Consider the following 17,603-nt stretch of genomic DNA (forward strand, 5'->3'; position numbering starts at 1 on the left):
AAACAGAAGATTTATTCTCTAGAGATATTGAACGTGAGAAGATCTGGATTTGGAAACTTATCAGGCCTGCAATCGATAAGTAGGTGTTAAGATAGTCGAATTAACTGAAAAATGAGTGTGTGGCTTCTAGCATCTCTCTCCCTTTCCACCACCACTTACCAAGACACCAGCCTGCAAAAAGTAGCACAGAAAAAATCTCCACAAGCTAACATGTGGTGTTGGGGGTGGTTATAGGTATCTTGAAATGTCAGCTTTCCACTTCATCAATCCACAGTAATGACCACAAGCCAACAAGTCAAGGCAGATAGCATTTCTAGGCAGCTTTCTTGCTACTTCTTGAATATAAATAGGTAACTAAGAAGCATTAGACACTTGAAGAAACTTCTAAGGTGAAAGATGGAGACCAAAGAGAATGAAGAAGCTTGTAGGAAACTGGAACAGTGAAGATAGCAGAATAAAATGTCAAGAGAACTAGAATTACAAAATCAGAGATGAGAAACTATTGCTTTCATAAAACAAATGAAATATGCTATGTAAAAGACTAAAAGATCAAAAACTGGTTTTGGAAACTTAAAAAGATGACAGTTGAAATAAAAAAGTTCAGTAGAAGAATTACAAGGTGGAATTGATGACATTTCCCAGAAACAGACTGAATAAAGAGATGGAAAATGGAACAGAGCAGATAATAAAAATTAGAGCAGTGCTGTCCATCGAAACAGATTACAAGCCACACTTTTAATTTTGATTTTTCTAGTAGTCACATAAAAAAGAATAGGCAAGAAGTGCCTGGGTGGTTTGAGCCTACACTGGGCTCTCTACTGTCAGCACTGAGCCCCCTTGGGGTCCTCTGTCCTCTGTTCTCTCTGCCCCTCCTCTGCTTTCACACACACACTCTCTGTCTCTCCCAAAAATAAATAGAAATAAAAAAAGAATAAGCAAAACTAATTTTAGTAATACATTCTATTTAACCTAATAAATTCAAGATACTATCATTTCAATATATAATATAAAATTTATTGAGATAGTTTATAATCTTTTTTCATATGGAGTCTCACAACACACTTCAATTTGGACAGTCTACACTTCAAGTGCTCAATAGCCACAAGTGGCTAGAAGGCCCCATAATGGAAAACACAAATATAGAGGATAAGTCCAGAAGATCCAATATCTGAATAATGAAAGTTCTAGAAAGAAGGAAAAAGAGGAAGACATAGGATTCTGGCAACAGAGGTCTCAACACAAGACCAAGGCTGTAGGACACCACAACAGGTGTGTGGCAGAGAGCGGCCAGTTCCTAGTGGGGCCAGAGGATGGAAGCTTCAGGAGGGAGAGCTCCATGTAGAAAAGAACAGATGTTGTAAGCTTAAAAGTGGGAAAGACTCGTTTGTCAGCTGTTTGACAGATTGTCAAAGCATCTGGGAAAAATTAAGGATGGATTTATAAAAATTAAATAAAAGTATTGAGGCTATTATTAATTACAAGAAAAATAAATAATTGTGGGGAAAAATCAAATATATAATCAAAGTACATTAACTGGCTTAAGAGAAGAAAACCTTTAGCTATCATTGTGGGAAGTCAATAAATGATACAGGAAATCAAGAAATAAACAATTTACACACATGACTCAGAAATATGGAGATAAACACCAGATGGAGCAGATGAAAGAGCTAACACTGTTCCTGGAGAGTCACACTGGGAAGGTGGGCTGAATCTGCTGTGTTTTGTGACCTTTTATGTTATACAATTTAAAAAACTCTGCCCATGTATTATTAAAACCAAATAATTACAAACATACTTATAAAAAGTAATAATAATATTAACATAGATAAATGCTAAGAGAGCTAAGAGTGGAGGAATTATACACCTCCAGAAGGAGCAGACTAGGGAAAGTTTCTTGGAAGAGCTACAAGTTTTCCATGCTTCTTGAAGGAAAGTAAAGGGTCTAGTAATGTCTAGTTTCTTTTTCAACTCTAGTGGCAGGGAGGTGTTTAAATAAAGAAAGTATTAAAATATAAATAAAATATACATAGAATATTAAGATATAAATAAAATACAGATTCCTAGATGTCTATGAATTTGAAAGGAAAGATAGTAAAAATACTGATTCCTTTGCAGCTATTTTTGTTTTGTGACTATTCAAATTGTTGAAATGGGCAATCTTGCTTTTCAAATTTAGAGCTAGAAAGATCTTAAAGATTAACTGCTTAACCTCATAATCACCTGAAAGACCTATTCTTGGGCTCAACCCCAGATCCACTGTATTAGAATCTCTAAGAGTGAGGCTCAAATTATCTGTATTTTAAAAAAGCTCCCCAATGGATTTGGCAATTATCTAGGAGTAATATGATCCCTTTTTAAGCACCACTCTTTCATTTGGTAGGTCAGGGAAACTGACATACTGATAACTTCTGGACCAGCACTTGCAGCAGTATCTGGGAACTTATTAGAAGTTAGGATTTGTGAATTTCCAGGGCCCATCCCAGACCTATTGAATTAGAAACTGTTTTGTTTTTGTTTTTTAAGTTTAACTACTTACTTTCAGAGAGTGAGAGAGCAAGCTGGGGAGGGGCAGAGAGAGGGAGACACAGACAGAGTCCCAGGCAGGCTCCACATAGCTAGTGTGGAGCTGTCTGTGGGGCTCAAACTCATGAGCCATGACATCATGACCTGAGCCAAAATCTCGAGTTGAACACTTAAACGACTGAGCCACCCAGGCACCCCAAACCATAAACTGTTTTAAGAAACCTTCTAGGTGAATCTGATGTACATTCAAATTTAAGAACTATCAGGTTAAACTATTGCATCAGGGTAGCAGTTGGTATAATAGAAAGCTCATCATCCAATCATATCTCATTTTATAGAGGAGAAATGGAGAACCAGAAAATCTAAATGACTCACTTACCAGCGTGGCAGCAGCTCTCTTAGAACTGGAAGGAAGTCTACAAGTTGGAAATGCTAAAACCAAAAAAACTGAGACAGCCTTTATCTCCTAGTTGAGATAATTTTTGACGACTGTGCTATATCATATGAAAACCAAACTGAAAGTTTCTGTTAGTCCCTTGCCCTGGGCTCCAATAAGACCTTCTATGACTCCTATTCTGACGCCAATTTTGATGTTAGGGTTCCCCCTGTCCCCATACTATCCAGCAATTCTTCAACACCAGCTGGGTGTCCTACAATGTAACTCAATTCGGACACTATCTGCCTGGAGATAGCATCAGATCCCACAATCAAGGGTTCAGTCCTATGAGACTGCTCCCTACCCCATGACCACTTCAGACGACAGTAGCAAGCCTAGGTTATCACTTGTGCTTCTGACCGATCAGCTACACATTGGAGGTACAGCCTGCTCTGTAGGTTTGCTTAATTTGCGAGAGCAGCTCACAGAACTCAGAGAAACATTTTGCTTACTGGATTCCCGGTTTATTATGAATGAATTCAACTAATGAACAGCCAGATGGAAGAGATGCGGAACTTTACTGGCTCCAGGAGTGCCATCCTCCCCAGTCTCCATGGTTTACCAACCAACCTGGAAGCTCTCTGAAGCCTCTCCTTTTTGGTTTTTATGGTGGCCTCATTTCACAGGCATGATTGATTAAATCATTGGCCGCTGGTGATCGAGTCAACCTCCAGCCTCTCTCCCCTCCCCAGAAGTCAGGAGGGTGGGACTGAAAGTTCCAATCCTCCAATCACAAGATTGATTTCCCTGGCAATCTGCCCTCATCCTTACATAAACTCAGGTGTGGCTGGAAGGAGTTTGTTATGAATATTAAGAGACCTTGATCCCTTATATCACTTAGGAAATTCAAAGGTTTTTAGGAGTTCTCCGCCAGAAACAGGACGAAGACCAAATATTATAAATCACAATATCACAATGACCTTTATCACAGCACTTGGTCCACTGCACTAAGTAAATTACTTAGGGGATCGATCATGAGCTTTTAAGCTTTATATTTCCAGAGCCAAGCACAGTGCCTGGGCACACAGTAGGTACTGAATGAATGGTTGTGTCATGAATGGATGAAGAATGTGTTCTAACTCTGTATTCTTCTTATGGCCACTGCTCGTATTTTGTTTTGTTTTGTTGTCTATAGGCCCAGCTATTTCCTCACCCAAGGGTTTGTCAACTTCCCCGTTTATTTATAAACAATGTAATAGTTTCATTTTCAATGCAGCCTTTCCCCTAACAGAAGCATACAGCTTTTACTGTGAGTCATAGTTTTCCTACCACCCCTGTGATATCTTTGGTGGAAGTGGGGGTATTCACAGGAGAAGCTCCTAACTGGAATTAACCTGTAAACTAAACTATGTTCTGCCAGGGGTCTGCAGGGAGTGGAGGGTCTGGAATGAGTAGAAGGGTGCAGAGCATTGAAGAATCAGGACAGTGGTGTTAACTGTCCTGCAAGGCTGGGCAGTCTCTGGTAGGTAGGCCACAGACATCCCAGAGACAAGCCAAGGCTAAGTTCCCAATGTTTAGGATCCTTATGCCTTAAATCTTTAACACGGAGGTCACCCATCAGAGTACTTAGAGAAAGCTCTGCCTTCCCTGTCCTTGGGGCTTTCTGATCAGGAAGAGAGACTGTGGTACGTGATGGCTGTATTTCTCAGGGAGGTGGGGAAACACTTCCTGGGAGTCTGCTCAGTTGTGGGCACCATGAGGACCTTGCTTGGAGATCTACATGCTTCAGAAATTGGTTTGGGATGGGGAAGAGGGGCAGTCCCTGCTCTGCAACAGGCAAAGCTCTCCGAAGAGAGTGGAACAGGCAAAGACACTGATAGATTACTTTCCTCAGTTGTATCTTGTGTCCACTTTACTTCCAAGACTCCGATAACTCATCAGAAAATCATTTGCCTTTAAAAGGAGAAGAGATGTCAAGTGCTGTCTTTCTCCTTGAGATAACCTAACAAATGACAATTTTCTGCAGTGTCAAAACCTCTAGCTCAGCCCGATCACTTTTATGACAGACCCTCATCCCTTTCCCCAGCACAGCTGGAACAGGCCTTCAGAGCAGGAGCCTGACTCCAGTTCTTGCAGGCAGGTTCTAGCTTCTGTAGGTAAGACTGGCCCTGGAGTTCTACAATATTCTTCTTTGTTTTTCCCCCAGCTGGGGTGGCAGCCCCTTCTGGCAGCTGTTAATCTCTGCTTGCTTTACCATTTCCTGTTTGTTCTTGTTGTCATTGTTTTTTGCCATTTCTTATTTGACATTCCAGCTTTTTCCTTTCCCATCCCGCACAAAACTAAATTCCTGCATTAAATTCTCTTTGGAACTTCTCTGAAAATCCCTTGGAAACACTTGGGTTCTATTTTTCTGGGAGGGTCCTGACTGGTAGAAGCACTTACTGCGTGTGAGGCTCTCTATAAAGGACCAATACGCACCATCATCTAAGGCTGGTACTGTCATCACCCTGTTTCTACAACTGTGGAGCTTACAGCCCAGATTGAGTTGATGGTCCAAGTTCACATAGCTAGCTCACAGATGACAGACAGAGCTCTGAAGAACCCATGCAGTGTCATTCTCTATATAGTGCATGTTCTTAAACACATCGCTAACAATTTGCATCCTATTTATGGAACTATGGGGATGCGCTTCAAAGTGTGAGCATCCACATGGTTTGCTGTTTCTTCTGGCTGGAATACTTCAGGTCTCAATTTCAATCTCACTTTCCTGAGGAGGCTTTCTCCATCACTCATAGTTGACATTCAATGCCCCATCCCTGTGTACTAGGGCTTTTTATTCTGTCTCTTGGGCTATATTGTATTTGCTTGCTGCTGTCTGTCTTTCTTGCCTCACTGGAAGTTGTGCGAGGGTAGGGACTATACCTTTTCCTGTTCACCATTCTATTCCTACTACCTTGCACCACAAAGATTTGATAAATAAATGAATGAAACACTCTTAGACATGAGGAACAAAGTGTCCCTCTGCTGCTCAAAAACCTCTGAGTCTCTACACTTTCTGGGTTATTAAAGCCCAAGCCTCCTACTTGGCTTTCGAGAGCATTTAAAACCTAGCCTGGAGGCACCTGGGTGGCTCAGTTGGTTAAGCATCCAAATTCAGCTTGGGTCATGATCTCATGGTTCATGAGTTCCAGCCCCACGTCAGGCTCTGTGCTGACAGTTTGGAGCCTGGAGACTGCTTCGGATTCTGTGTCTCCGTCTCTCTATGCCCCTCCCCCATTTCTGCTCTCTTTCTCTCTTGAAAATAAACATAAAAATAAAAAAATTCCAACCCCCCCCCAAAAAAACCTAGCCTGACCACCTGCCCACTTTAGCTTTCTCCATGTCCCTTTAGTCCAGCAAGCCCTCTGCTCCACTCAGGCCAATAACTGCTAGCTCTCTTGACTACTGTCTTAGATGCACCACACTAAGAAGCACTGTCAGAACTGTTTGCCTTACTTCCATCCCACCATCCTTCAAGTCTCCCTTCCATCTTGTCCTTAAAATGTGTCAAGCCATTCCTGTCTTATAATTCTTATCATCCATGTCTTCTATTTATTTTCAGCATCTGAATACCACCCTTCCTCTACCCACAAGTGTTACAGGGCAGAGACTGGCAGGATAGATGCTAAAAAATGTCAATGTTTGTTTTCTCTGCCTCACTTGCCAAAGGGAGGGTATGGGTCTATAACCTTGGTTCCACCAGTCAAACACTCATCTTAGATGTTGCAATGGGAACTGGTGTCATAGAGTGAGGATGATGATGTAGTGCTTTCTCTTGAGGTAATGGTGGTGGAAGTGGTGATAGCCAAAACTCCTAGGACAATTATGGCAGAGAGGGAACTGGCTGTGTGCAGTGGCCAGCAGTAATCATGTAGACAGAACTAATGGTTTTAGTGTCCATACAGGACCTGTCCTGCAACATAATCTGGGGATTGCTATTAGCTACACAGCTAATATTTATTGGCAGTCTTGACTATTGACCCAAGTCAATTTTTAAAATGTTGTCTTCTATGACTCAGTAGGGATTCAGTTTTCCATTATATTTGAATATTGCTGGCATATAGAAAAGCTTAGGTTCTGTGTATTAGTTTCTTAGGACTGCTGTAACAAAGTATCACAAACTGGGGGGCTTAAAACAACAGAAATGTATTGTCTTAGTTTTGGAGGTGAGAAGTCTGAAATCAGTGTTTGACAGAGCCATACCCTCTCAAGGAATCTAAGAGAGACTCTGCTCCATTCCTTTCTTTTAGCTTCTTGTGTCACTTTTGTGTTTGTTGTCTTGTATAAATCCAATTTCTACCTATGTTGTCATCTGGCCTTCTCTCTCATATTATTTTAGGACATCAGTCATAGATTAAGGGTCTACCCTAGTAATGAACTCATTGCAACTAATTACATCAGCAAGATGTAATTAAAAATTTTTTTCTTTTATAGTTTATTGTCAAATTGGTTTCCATATAACAGCCAGTGCTCATCCCAACAAGTGCCGTCCTCCATGCCTATCACCCCACTTCTCCTCTTCCCCACCCCCATCAGCCCCTCAGTTTGTTCTCAGTATTCAAGAGTCTCTCATGGTTTATTTCCCTCCCTCTCAACTATTTTTTCCCCTTTCACCTCCCCCATGGTCCTCTGTTAAGTTTTTCCTGTTACACTTATGAGTGAAAACATGTGGTATCTGTCCTTCTCCACCTGACTTATTTCACTTAGCATAACACCCTCGAGGTCCATCCACATTGCTACAAATGGCCAGATTTCCTTCTTTCTCATTGCCATGTAGTATTCCATTGTATATATAAACCACATCTTCTTGATCCATTCATCGCCTGATAGACATTTAGCCTCTTTCCTTGATTTGGCTATTGTTGAAAGTACTGCTATGAACATTGGGATACATGTGCCCCTATGCATCAGCACTTCTGTATCCCCTGGGTAAATCCCCAGCAGTGCTATTGCTGGATCATAGGGGAGTTCTATGGATAGCTTTTTAAGGGACCTCCACACTGTTTTCCAGAGCGGCTGCACCAGTTTACATTGCCACCAACAGTGTAGGAGGGTGCCTGTTTCTCCACGCCCTCGCCAGCATCTATAGTCTCTTGATTTGTTCATTTTAGCCACTCTGACTGGCGTGAGGTGGTATCTCAGTGTGGTTTTGATTCCTATTTCCCTGATGATGACTTACGCTGAGCATCATTTCATGTGTCTGTTGGCGATCTGGATGTCCTCTTTGGAGAAGTGTTTGTCATGTCTTCTGCCCATTTCTTCACTGGATTATTTGTTTTTCAGGTGTGGAGTTTGGTGAGTTCCTTATAGATTTTGGATATTAGCCCTTTATCCAATATGTCATTTGCAACTATCTTTTCCCATTCTGTCGGTTGCCTATTAGTTTTATTGTTTCCTTTGCTGTGCAGAAGCTTTTTACCTTGATGAGGTCCCAATAGTTCATTTTTGCTCTTGATTTCCTTGCCTTTGGTGATGTGTCAAGGAAGAAATTGCTGCGGTTGAGGTCAAGGAGGCTGTTTCCTGCTTTTTCCTCTAGGGTTTTGATGGTTTCCTCTCTTACATTCATGTCCTTCATGCATTTGAGTTAATTTTTGTGTATGGTGTAAGAAAGTGATCTAGTTTCATTCTTAAATTTTTTTTTAAGGTTTATTTATTTAGAGAGTGACAAAGACGGTGAGAGCGGGGAAAGAGCAAAGAGAGAGACAAAAGGAGAATCCCAAGAAGGCTCTGCACTGTCAGCACAGGGCCCAAAGCAGGGCTCGAACTCATGAAACCCTGAAATAATGACCTGAGCCGAAACCGAGTTGGACGCTTAACTGACTCAGCCATTCAGACACCCCAGCAAGGACCCTATAAAGTCACACTCTGAGTACTGAGGGTTAGGATTTCAACATACATTTTTGGGAGATATAATCCAACTCATAACAGTTTTATACATTAATTTTTCAACTACCCACTTTATTCACCTCATTCCTTCTAATTACTTTACAGGTGACTCTTGTGTTTCCCTGGTACATATCTTATCAACTGCATATGGTGAAAATGATGCATCTTTTTCACTGTTTCTCACTTCATCCTTTTATCTAGTCTCATTGGTCAAAAACGATATCACACCCCGCCAACAGATATTCATTTTTTAAAATATGCTTCGTTATTTTTAAAACTTGAATTTGATTACTGAAATGAAACATTTTTGAAAAACCTATCCATGTGTATTTCTTCTTTTATGAACTGTGTTTCTGTCCTTTATTTTTTTATACTGGGGATTTTTTAACTTGAAAGGGCTCTTTGTGAATTAAAAATATTAACCTCTTATGACATATATTTCCCCAAGATTTTAAAAGAAATTTGTCAACTATCGAGCAGTCAACAGAAAGCAATAACGAAAATAAAAGTTTCTGATCTACTGTTTCATAAATTAATTATACCTTTCAGTGCAAGAGTCCAATGCATGAACAAATGCCTCTCTTATTATAAGAGCAATAAGATGAATAGTGGAGTGCAATATAGATTTTTATGAAGCACTCTTGAAAATTTCAAGTACACTAATACTTATAACTTGTTTCATAGTGCACTATTTCTCAACCATTCAATTTCTTTCCAGCTAAAAGCACTCAAAAGAGTCTCAAGGACTAAATTATCTGATTAACCCTTTAATACCAAATGTTTCACAGCTCTTGCTCAATATACATGTCAAGTTTACACTGACATTTAAAAGGCCCTAACTTGCCATCAAAGTAAGGATTAATCTGTCTTTGGTTTATCTAAATGACCAAATAATAAGATTTAAGTGATAACCAGCTGTAGGATATGTCCTTATTAAATTTGATAGGATTTTTAAAAAGCCAAGTAATGTAATGAAGTTTGCAAAGTAATTTAGATTAACCAGGTTTGACTGCTCAATTTGGAAGTGATTCACTGCACAGGTATAGGCATAGAGACAATTTTTAAATATTGGGCTTTGAATGTTCCTGACCAGAAAGTCAAGAAATGCTAAATGAACATTAAAATATATTGTGTTAACCAGCCTTCATTATTCATTAAAAAAAAAAACCCATGTACTTATTTTAGCAGTTTTTTTTAACTTCCCACAAGTTCCATTCCTTCCAAGTAACTGTTTGCATAACTCATGGTACAAAATGTTAAAAACCAACCTAGTTCTTGAAATGTTAATACTCATCCACAGCATAAATGTCCCAAAGCCCAGCCCCATTAACCAAGAATGTCCAGGTGAAAATAGCAGAACTTGGAAATGCTCAATGGCATTAAAACCACCCAGGATATAGTTACTCTAACTCATTTCACAGGTTATGTTTCTACTTCGTTATCCTATGCACATTCTTACTTAGAAATAATGTGCCCTTTGCTATGCAGAAAAATACAGAAAAGTTAGGTTTACTACTCGATTTTGTCACTTGTCTTTGTTTTGCCTATTTGCTATATGAAAGCCACTAAGGCACCTAACAAATGTTATATGATTACATGTTAAAATGACACTTTATACCTGCAACGTGTATAATTTTGCATACATTCAAAGAGACACTTATTTACATATATTATGAACTATTAATTATATAAGGGATAATTATCATTTATCATAAATAAATGGAGAGAGAGAAAGAATTCTTATAAGCAGAGCATTTTATATAATTGTTTCAGGGGAGTGTTTTCCACAGCCCAATAGCAGGTGGTCATAATCATTTAAAAAACGAAACAGGAGCACTTGGGTGGCTCAGTTAAGCGTCCCATTTTGGCTCAGGTCACGATCTCTATGTTCCCAAGTTCAAGCCCTATGTCAGGCTCTTTGCTGACAGCTCAGAGCCTGGAGCCTGCTTTGGATTCTTTGTCTCCCTTTCTCTCTGCCCCTCCCCCACTCATGCTCTGTCTCTCTCAAAAATAAAAAAAATTTTTTAAAAATGAAACAGAATAGAGAACTGAGAAATTGTACATATTAAAGATACTTCTTGTTTTATGTATATGTAGACCGTGCTAAGTAGGTACGGGGTTACAATGGAAAATGTGTTTCTTATTGAGGTTTGTGTTAAGAATAGTTTGAAAATCACTGTATTGTGTTTTTGATGTAATGGTATCCTTCATAGCATTCTTTTTATCACTCCAGAGGTTAGATATGTTCCTGCTTTTCACCTATTTTACAAGTGTTTACTGAGCAACTGCTATGTATTAGTTGCAGTCAGGTATTGGTAGAGAAAGAAAAAGGTAACATTACCTTTGGGAACTTCTATCTATTGTCTCACAGTTGTAGGATTTTAAATAAAAGCTTAAAAACAAGTTGACACTGAATGAATTACAACTGTTCTTAACTTACTGCGTCTCTCGATGGCTGTGAAAACATATCAAGAATGTGTCAGAAATTTCCAGGAATAAACCTTCACAGAATGTTAAGCTTCTTGCTGCTTCTCATCAGTGTCTGGAGAGAGATCCAGTATAAAATCTATAGTTGATAGGAATTCACTAAAGGTATATTTATTTTCATGTAACTTGTTAAGTTCCTCTTTTATAGGCTTTTGAGCAAGAAAATAATTTTTTCAGCAACTAATAATATTTGGGTCCTGGCTGCAAAACTTCCCTTCATATATTACTTTTTTCTGGAGGGACAGTATTTTTTGCTATGAATATATATGATATTTCTGTATTTGGCAGAAGGTTGAAATGAGATTGTTTTACATTTAAAAAATGGTAAAATTACCTTCAAATTATATTTTATTTGGAAAATTAAATATGGTCCCTGCCCTTTCCCATAAGCCAACCTATTCTGGTGCTTAATACCAACCACAAAATAATCTAGTGTTTCAATTCTCCTGCTACTCAAATCTCTAATATTAAGCCTTAAGTATAAAGTTTTGTATTGCAATTACGTTTTGTTTTAAATTTTTTCTTAATGTTTTATTTATTTTTGATAGAGAAGACAGAGCATGAGAGGGGGAGGGGCAGAGAAAGAAGGAGACACAGAACCAGAAGCAGGCTCCAGGCACTGAGCTAGCTGTCAGCACAGAGCCTGACGTGGGGCTCGAACCCATGAACGTGAGATCTGACCTGAGCCGAAGCCGGAGGCTTAACTGACTGAGCCACCCAGGTGCCCCTGCAATTATGTTTTTAATTCCTCATTCTTCCCCTCCCCACCTGGTATACTTTAAAAATGGCATGTAATATGGTTTAAGATGATACTTCAATTTAGAAATGCCTCTGATGTATATGACTTTCTGAAGTAATTTTATGCATGTATATTTTATTTTAAAAATTATACATTCTATGCTTTACAACAACAGAGAACCCTTTAGAAGTAACAGAAGAATAGTATTATTTTTCTCTTCTCTTTTCTGATAGGTTCAATAAATGTTATGGTTTCTAGTTTAGCAACTTCCAAAATCAGACCAACCATCCTACAAGTATGTATCTTATAGCAGCAAAAATTCAGCTTTTATTTTTTCAATTCCGAGTTTTAAAAATGCTAACATTACTATTTTAGTTCATTAGGTCACTGTTCATGGTAGGCTGGTGATATAAGGCTCAGACACATTTTCAAGAAATAGAAGAAAATTAAATGGGTTGTCATGTATTTTTAGAAAATAAACTCAAATGATTAGGTAAATTGATTGGTTTATAACTGTACTGGAAAAATACTTTGTGAAAAAATGATACCCTTTTCTAGTCAATCAAGACAATCCAGGTTTGGCTATGGCCACCGTATGCTGGAGCTGGCTCATATCTTCCCAACTCTGTGTTCAGTGATGTCATGTTAGTAGCCTGAAATTATTCACAGTGGGAGTATCTATACCACAGAAGTCAGAGGTCCCCTTTCCATTCTGAAGATCTGTTAAACATTTCCCAGTACACCACTGACAGTAGCTATTATTCCTTTAAAATACAATTCATTTCTCTGTTCAAAAGACTTTTATTTGAAGCTCCAAATCACTGGTGTTTTTTGTATAAATCTATCTTTCTGGAAAAAGATTTAAATGTTTCCATTGGTTAATAGTAATGGAAATGTTAGACTTTGACTGTGAAGGAATAAATATGTAAGGCCTTAGCCACAAAGAGGTTCTTTGTTTAGGAGGAATTGTACCCTATTCAGAATAAACTGCTGAAAATTTGGATTTTTGTCTAAAAAGAAAGGTAATCCTATTTTTAACTCAATCCATATTTATGAAGCAAAATAGGTTCAGAGAGAACCTAATTTTAATCCTCTGTTAAAAATGTATATGATTTAATGATAAAAAGTTAAGTAAAAATATGTTGTAAAGTATGATATAAACAATTTTATTAGACGAATTCATTTATTTGACACGTTAAATTAGGCAAAGAAAAATATATGCAACTGCATAAAAAGAATCACATTCTCCTACTAGTTGAACATACAGCAGTGGTCAAAAATCATGAATTGTGGAATGGATCCCGAGATTTAATGCAAAAAACACCCTGTAAAGAAAAACTTCAGGCTTCTAACTTCACTGAATCCAATACTAAGCGTGCCTCCTTATATTCCTCAGCTTCTTCCAAGTCTTTTTCACTCTCCTGAAATGAAATATAATAAAAATTAGATTTCTCCTTCTCAGCTTCAGTCCCTTGTTATTTCCTCAGATATTACAAACCAACAATATAAGAATCCCAAAAATTAAAACAAAAATGATTCCAATCCTCATCTAAATATTGTTTAATTTCAGATTTCCCATAGTTCTTTCTTTCTTTACAGTTAAAAGAAGAATAGGCTTTGTTTTGTTTTACTACATTGCATTCTCACAGAGTAAGCAAAAACATGGTCATCTAAAGCTACTGCCATTAAATAATTAAATAAAAACCTCAAAAAATTAACAAAAAATTTTATTCTCATTTTGTCAACATTTCACTATACAAAAAGGATTATGAATGGACTAAAAGAAAAAAAAACCAATGGTTTACTAAAATGTTGCATATATAAAAATATTCAGACCAAATTAATCCTCCAACTATTCACAACGACAAAGATGACTAGTGGTGTCACACCAGAGTTAAGTATAATCTTTGAATTAGAAAACTGAACTGTTTGCTCATTATTGAGTATTATATGTTGTACTACAAGGAAACAAAGTACAAACATATTTTATTTTTTGATAGAGTGAATCTTTTCTTGATACTTTATACATAAAGTTCTTGCTAATATTACTATGCTAAGAGATAAGTAAAATAATATCATCTAAGTCATACTGATTTGATTTTTACCCAAATTAAGTAAAGCTATGGTTAGTTATTCATGTCAGGTCAATAAAAGCTGGGAGCTGTACAAATAGTTATACAGCAGAGGGAGCAGGTATGTGCGTGAGTGAGAATTTGCTTAACTCAGAACGTAGGTAAGAATTTCTTAAACCTCTACATTACACCTACATGTCTTTGTTCTCTGTTGGTAAATATAAGCTCTTTGAGGGTAGAAATATTGTTGAATACATCCATATACACAAATATATCATCTAAATACAGTGTAATGTTTTCAAGCAATTTCTATTACTCTTTTATCTGCTAGATTCATGAGAGAGAAATGCATTTAAATTGTCAGGAACTACAAATGGTGCTTCTGTCTCATGGAGTATTTTAATGTAGTAATTATTTTCTGCTTTCTTCTATCTTTTATTTTAAAACCACAGCTTTACTTTTGTCTGTTAAGGAGAATTATCCTGCCTTTAAAAGTTTCCTATAGATAAACATGGAGTTCTGTCTCAAAATTAAACTAAAATGTAAACACTTCTCTCTTTGTTTTTTCTTAGACATTTAGTACTAATATTATTTTGGTGGGAAAACAAATGTCATTCTTTTTCAAAGAATACATATGATCATCTTGAAAAAGCCTTTCCCTATTTTTGTTATGTGAGGAACAACTATGAATCAGGAGGAAGCTATGTAGTTAGTTAATATTCGCTCAAGAAATCGAAAGATAAAATGAGATTAGTAAAGGAAATGTGGGAAGTCATCAAATTATCAAACAGCAATAACAATTGACTTGAATATGGTATATGCAGTTATCTTTTTTAAGAAAGAAATAGAACTTTTAATTATTCTCAGAATCCTTTATAAAATGATTGTCACTGTATTACAAAGTATTTATACGATCAAGTATGTAACAGTATTATCCAAGGACTGCCTATATTACAAGGTATTTTCCCCCTCTCAAACAGATTTAGGTTTAACTCTAAAAGAATTCTAGATCCTTTTTAAAATTTCATTTGAAACCTTTTTAAAAATTTTAGTCTACTTATAAAAAATGTGCCAAAAAAAGACCTTTATGTATGAAAACTAAATAATTCAAGATATTGCTGGACAATGTTAGTGCCATGAATATCTACCAAAGTAACTCAAATATATTTAATTAAGCTTAAACAGAATAAACATGTTGGATATAGTACTTCCACTGGAGACATAACTTAAAACACAACTTAATCAATTATTTTAAAACATCCTGGTATACAGGGCAAGTGAACAAAATATGTCCCTAACTGGTTTATGGTGTTGAATACTTAAGATTTGGCCTTCCACGTATTGAACAGAAAGAATTTGTAAACAGAATACAGAGAGGTATTTACTTACTAATAACTGCAAAAGATCAGAATATGCAGCCTCCAACCTGCGCTGGCAATCTGGGATCATCATCCGGGACTCCTGCAGGATCTCTGCCTGTAATGAAAATCTCTGTGAGACACGCAGAGATGGTAGAACTTATGTGTTTCACTTATGCCTCTGTAAAGACCTAAAATGACTGAGAGGAGTCAGGAAAAAATTACAGGTGTGTTAATACCTTAATTTAGTATTAGTTAATACCTTAATTTAGAATTTAGTTCAATACTTTAATTTAAATTGTGATTATTAGAAGTTAGAAAGAATGACTATCATACTATAAAATATTCAAAGTACAAGTTTTGATCGTGTGGTAATCACCTCACACTAAGTGAAAATTAGCTGGAAAAGCTTTTCATAGAGCATTTATTTAAAAAGGCTATTTAAAATAAACTATTTTTCCTGCTGTCACAAAGCACCTTTATCCAAAATGGGATCAGCTGGTTATATAACTATCTCCTGCATCTTCTGAGTAATAAAGAAAAACAGTGTTCAGATAATATCACATGGAGATAATTACTGCATGAAAAAAGTTATTGAGTTATTGATCACATCGTGTGCACACTGCAGGAGGTTCTCACTGAAAGACAGAGGTAAAGAAAAATGAAAAGCAAAGACCAGCAGGTTCATATTTTTTATGCTTATCATGCATAAAAAGTTATTACTTATCCTTGGGCTTCATTTTAGGAGAGAGATTATTCTCCCCATGCAGTTTGAGCCAAATTACCAACCTGGCACCCCTCTGAATCTGAACTTCTGCCTATTCCTCTTGAAGACAGACACAACAGAATTAACCACAAGAATATTTATTCTGGCGAATATTTCTGAGCTTAAAATGTATCATTCAAAGCTGGACTGTAATATATTGAATCATAAAAGAAAAAAATCAAATCATTCACTGAGAAACCAATCAACAGGAAGGTAAATAAGTTAGTGTCAGATGGTGGCCCTCAGGTCTTTCTCCTAAGGTGATAGGAAGCTTTATCTCCTTAAACTACTCTCAGAAAGAAAGAGAGATCATTTAAAACATTTATTTCCAAAGAAGAGTGGTCAAATACCTTTGGTTAAATGGGTACAAATCCCCAACTTTTCCTAATAAGCTTTCTTACCTAGCTCATATAAAATAAAAGACATAACTTAATGGTAATCATATTATATTTTAATACAAGCTTAAATAAGTCCTAGTACCTTCTTCCTTTCCCCAGTGGTTCTGTTATTGCTCTCACACTGTAAACAAAAGTGAGAGTCATAATACACAAAGATGCTCTCTGTCCACATCTATTTTCTCAGGTGAACACCTACTGTTGCACTTGTAATTCTTTTACTAACAAGACACTGTTGAAAACTTCAGACAGAGGATCAAGATTACTTCACTGCTAATCATACTATACCCTGAAATTTAATCACTACCATTAAATTATTTTATGTATCTGGTTAGTCCGAATACATGTAAAAGATCCGTGACAGGACATTCCACTGGATACATGATTCATATTTCTTCCTTATGTACCTCCTTTGAGAATAGCTTATATTAATTCAACAAGATGAAATGAATATAAGAGTAAGGTCAAAAACACAGTAAGTCAAAGTGTTTTTACTTGTAAAAAATTTTTTTGAAAGCTTTAGTACTGTCAATGAAATGAACTTTAAGCAATGCTGCCCAAAATAACTTCTATTCATTATTATTCTATCCATTATTATAGAGCAAGAATCCTCAAATAGTCTATTAAAACAAAATTCTGATGTAACTAGAGCCAAAGATCAGTCTCTCCCATGTATGAGCCCCAATTCATTTAAATAAGTTTATTGTGTATCTATAGGATGCCAGGTATAAGGGATATAAAAATGAAAAGAGAAGATCTCTGTCCTCCATTCCAGTATAGGAGCATGAACATAAAAATAAACACTAAACACAGCTTCAAGAAGACCATGCTGCTGGGAGCCAAAGGCATACAGTACACTGATGACTATCATGTGGAATTCATAAACCACATCTTTATCAAGGCCATAAATCATGTACTTTATCTCGTAACAATGAATTACAACTGTCAGGAATAATTTTAAA

General features: G+C 36.9%; 1 protein-coding gene across 1 annotated transcript in view; it reads right to left on the reverse strand.

Moving 5' to 3' along the window:
* Nucleotides 1-13,200: 13,200 nt before the first annotated feature.
* The window catches only part of TBCA (tubulin folding cofactor A), a 75,921-nt gene continuing 71,518 nt past the window's right edge, over nucleotides 13,201-17,603 (reverse strand). Inside the window, exons 3-4 of the mRNA XM_029942468.1 lie at nucleotides 15,512-15,598; nucleotides 13,201-13,471 (exon numbers count right to left, since the gene is read on the reverse strand). Coding sequence (XP_029798328.1) covers nucleotides 13,391-13,471; nucleotides 15,512-15,598 — 168 coding nt within the window. The 3' untranslated portion in view covers nucleotides 13,201-13,390. The remainder of the gene's footprint in view (nucleotides 13,472-15,511; nucleotides 15,599-17,603) is intronic.

The sequence above is a fragment of the Suricata suricatta genome, chromosome 6 (assembly GCF_006229205.1).
Source record: "Suricata suricatta isolate VVHF042 chromosome 6, meerkat_22Aug2017_6uvM2_HiC, whole genome shotgun sequence".
Lineage (NCBI taxonomy): Eukaryota > Metazoa > Chordata > Mammalia > Carnivora > Herpestidae > Suricata > Suricata suricatta.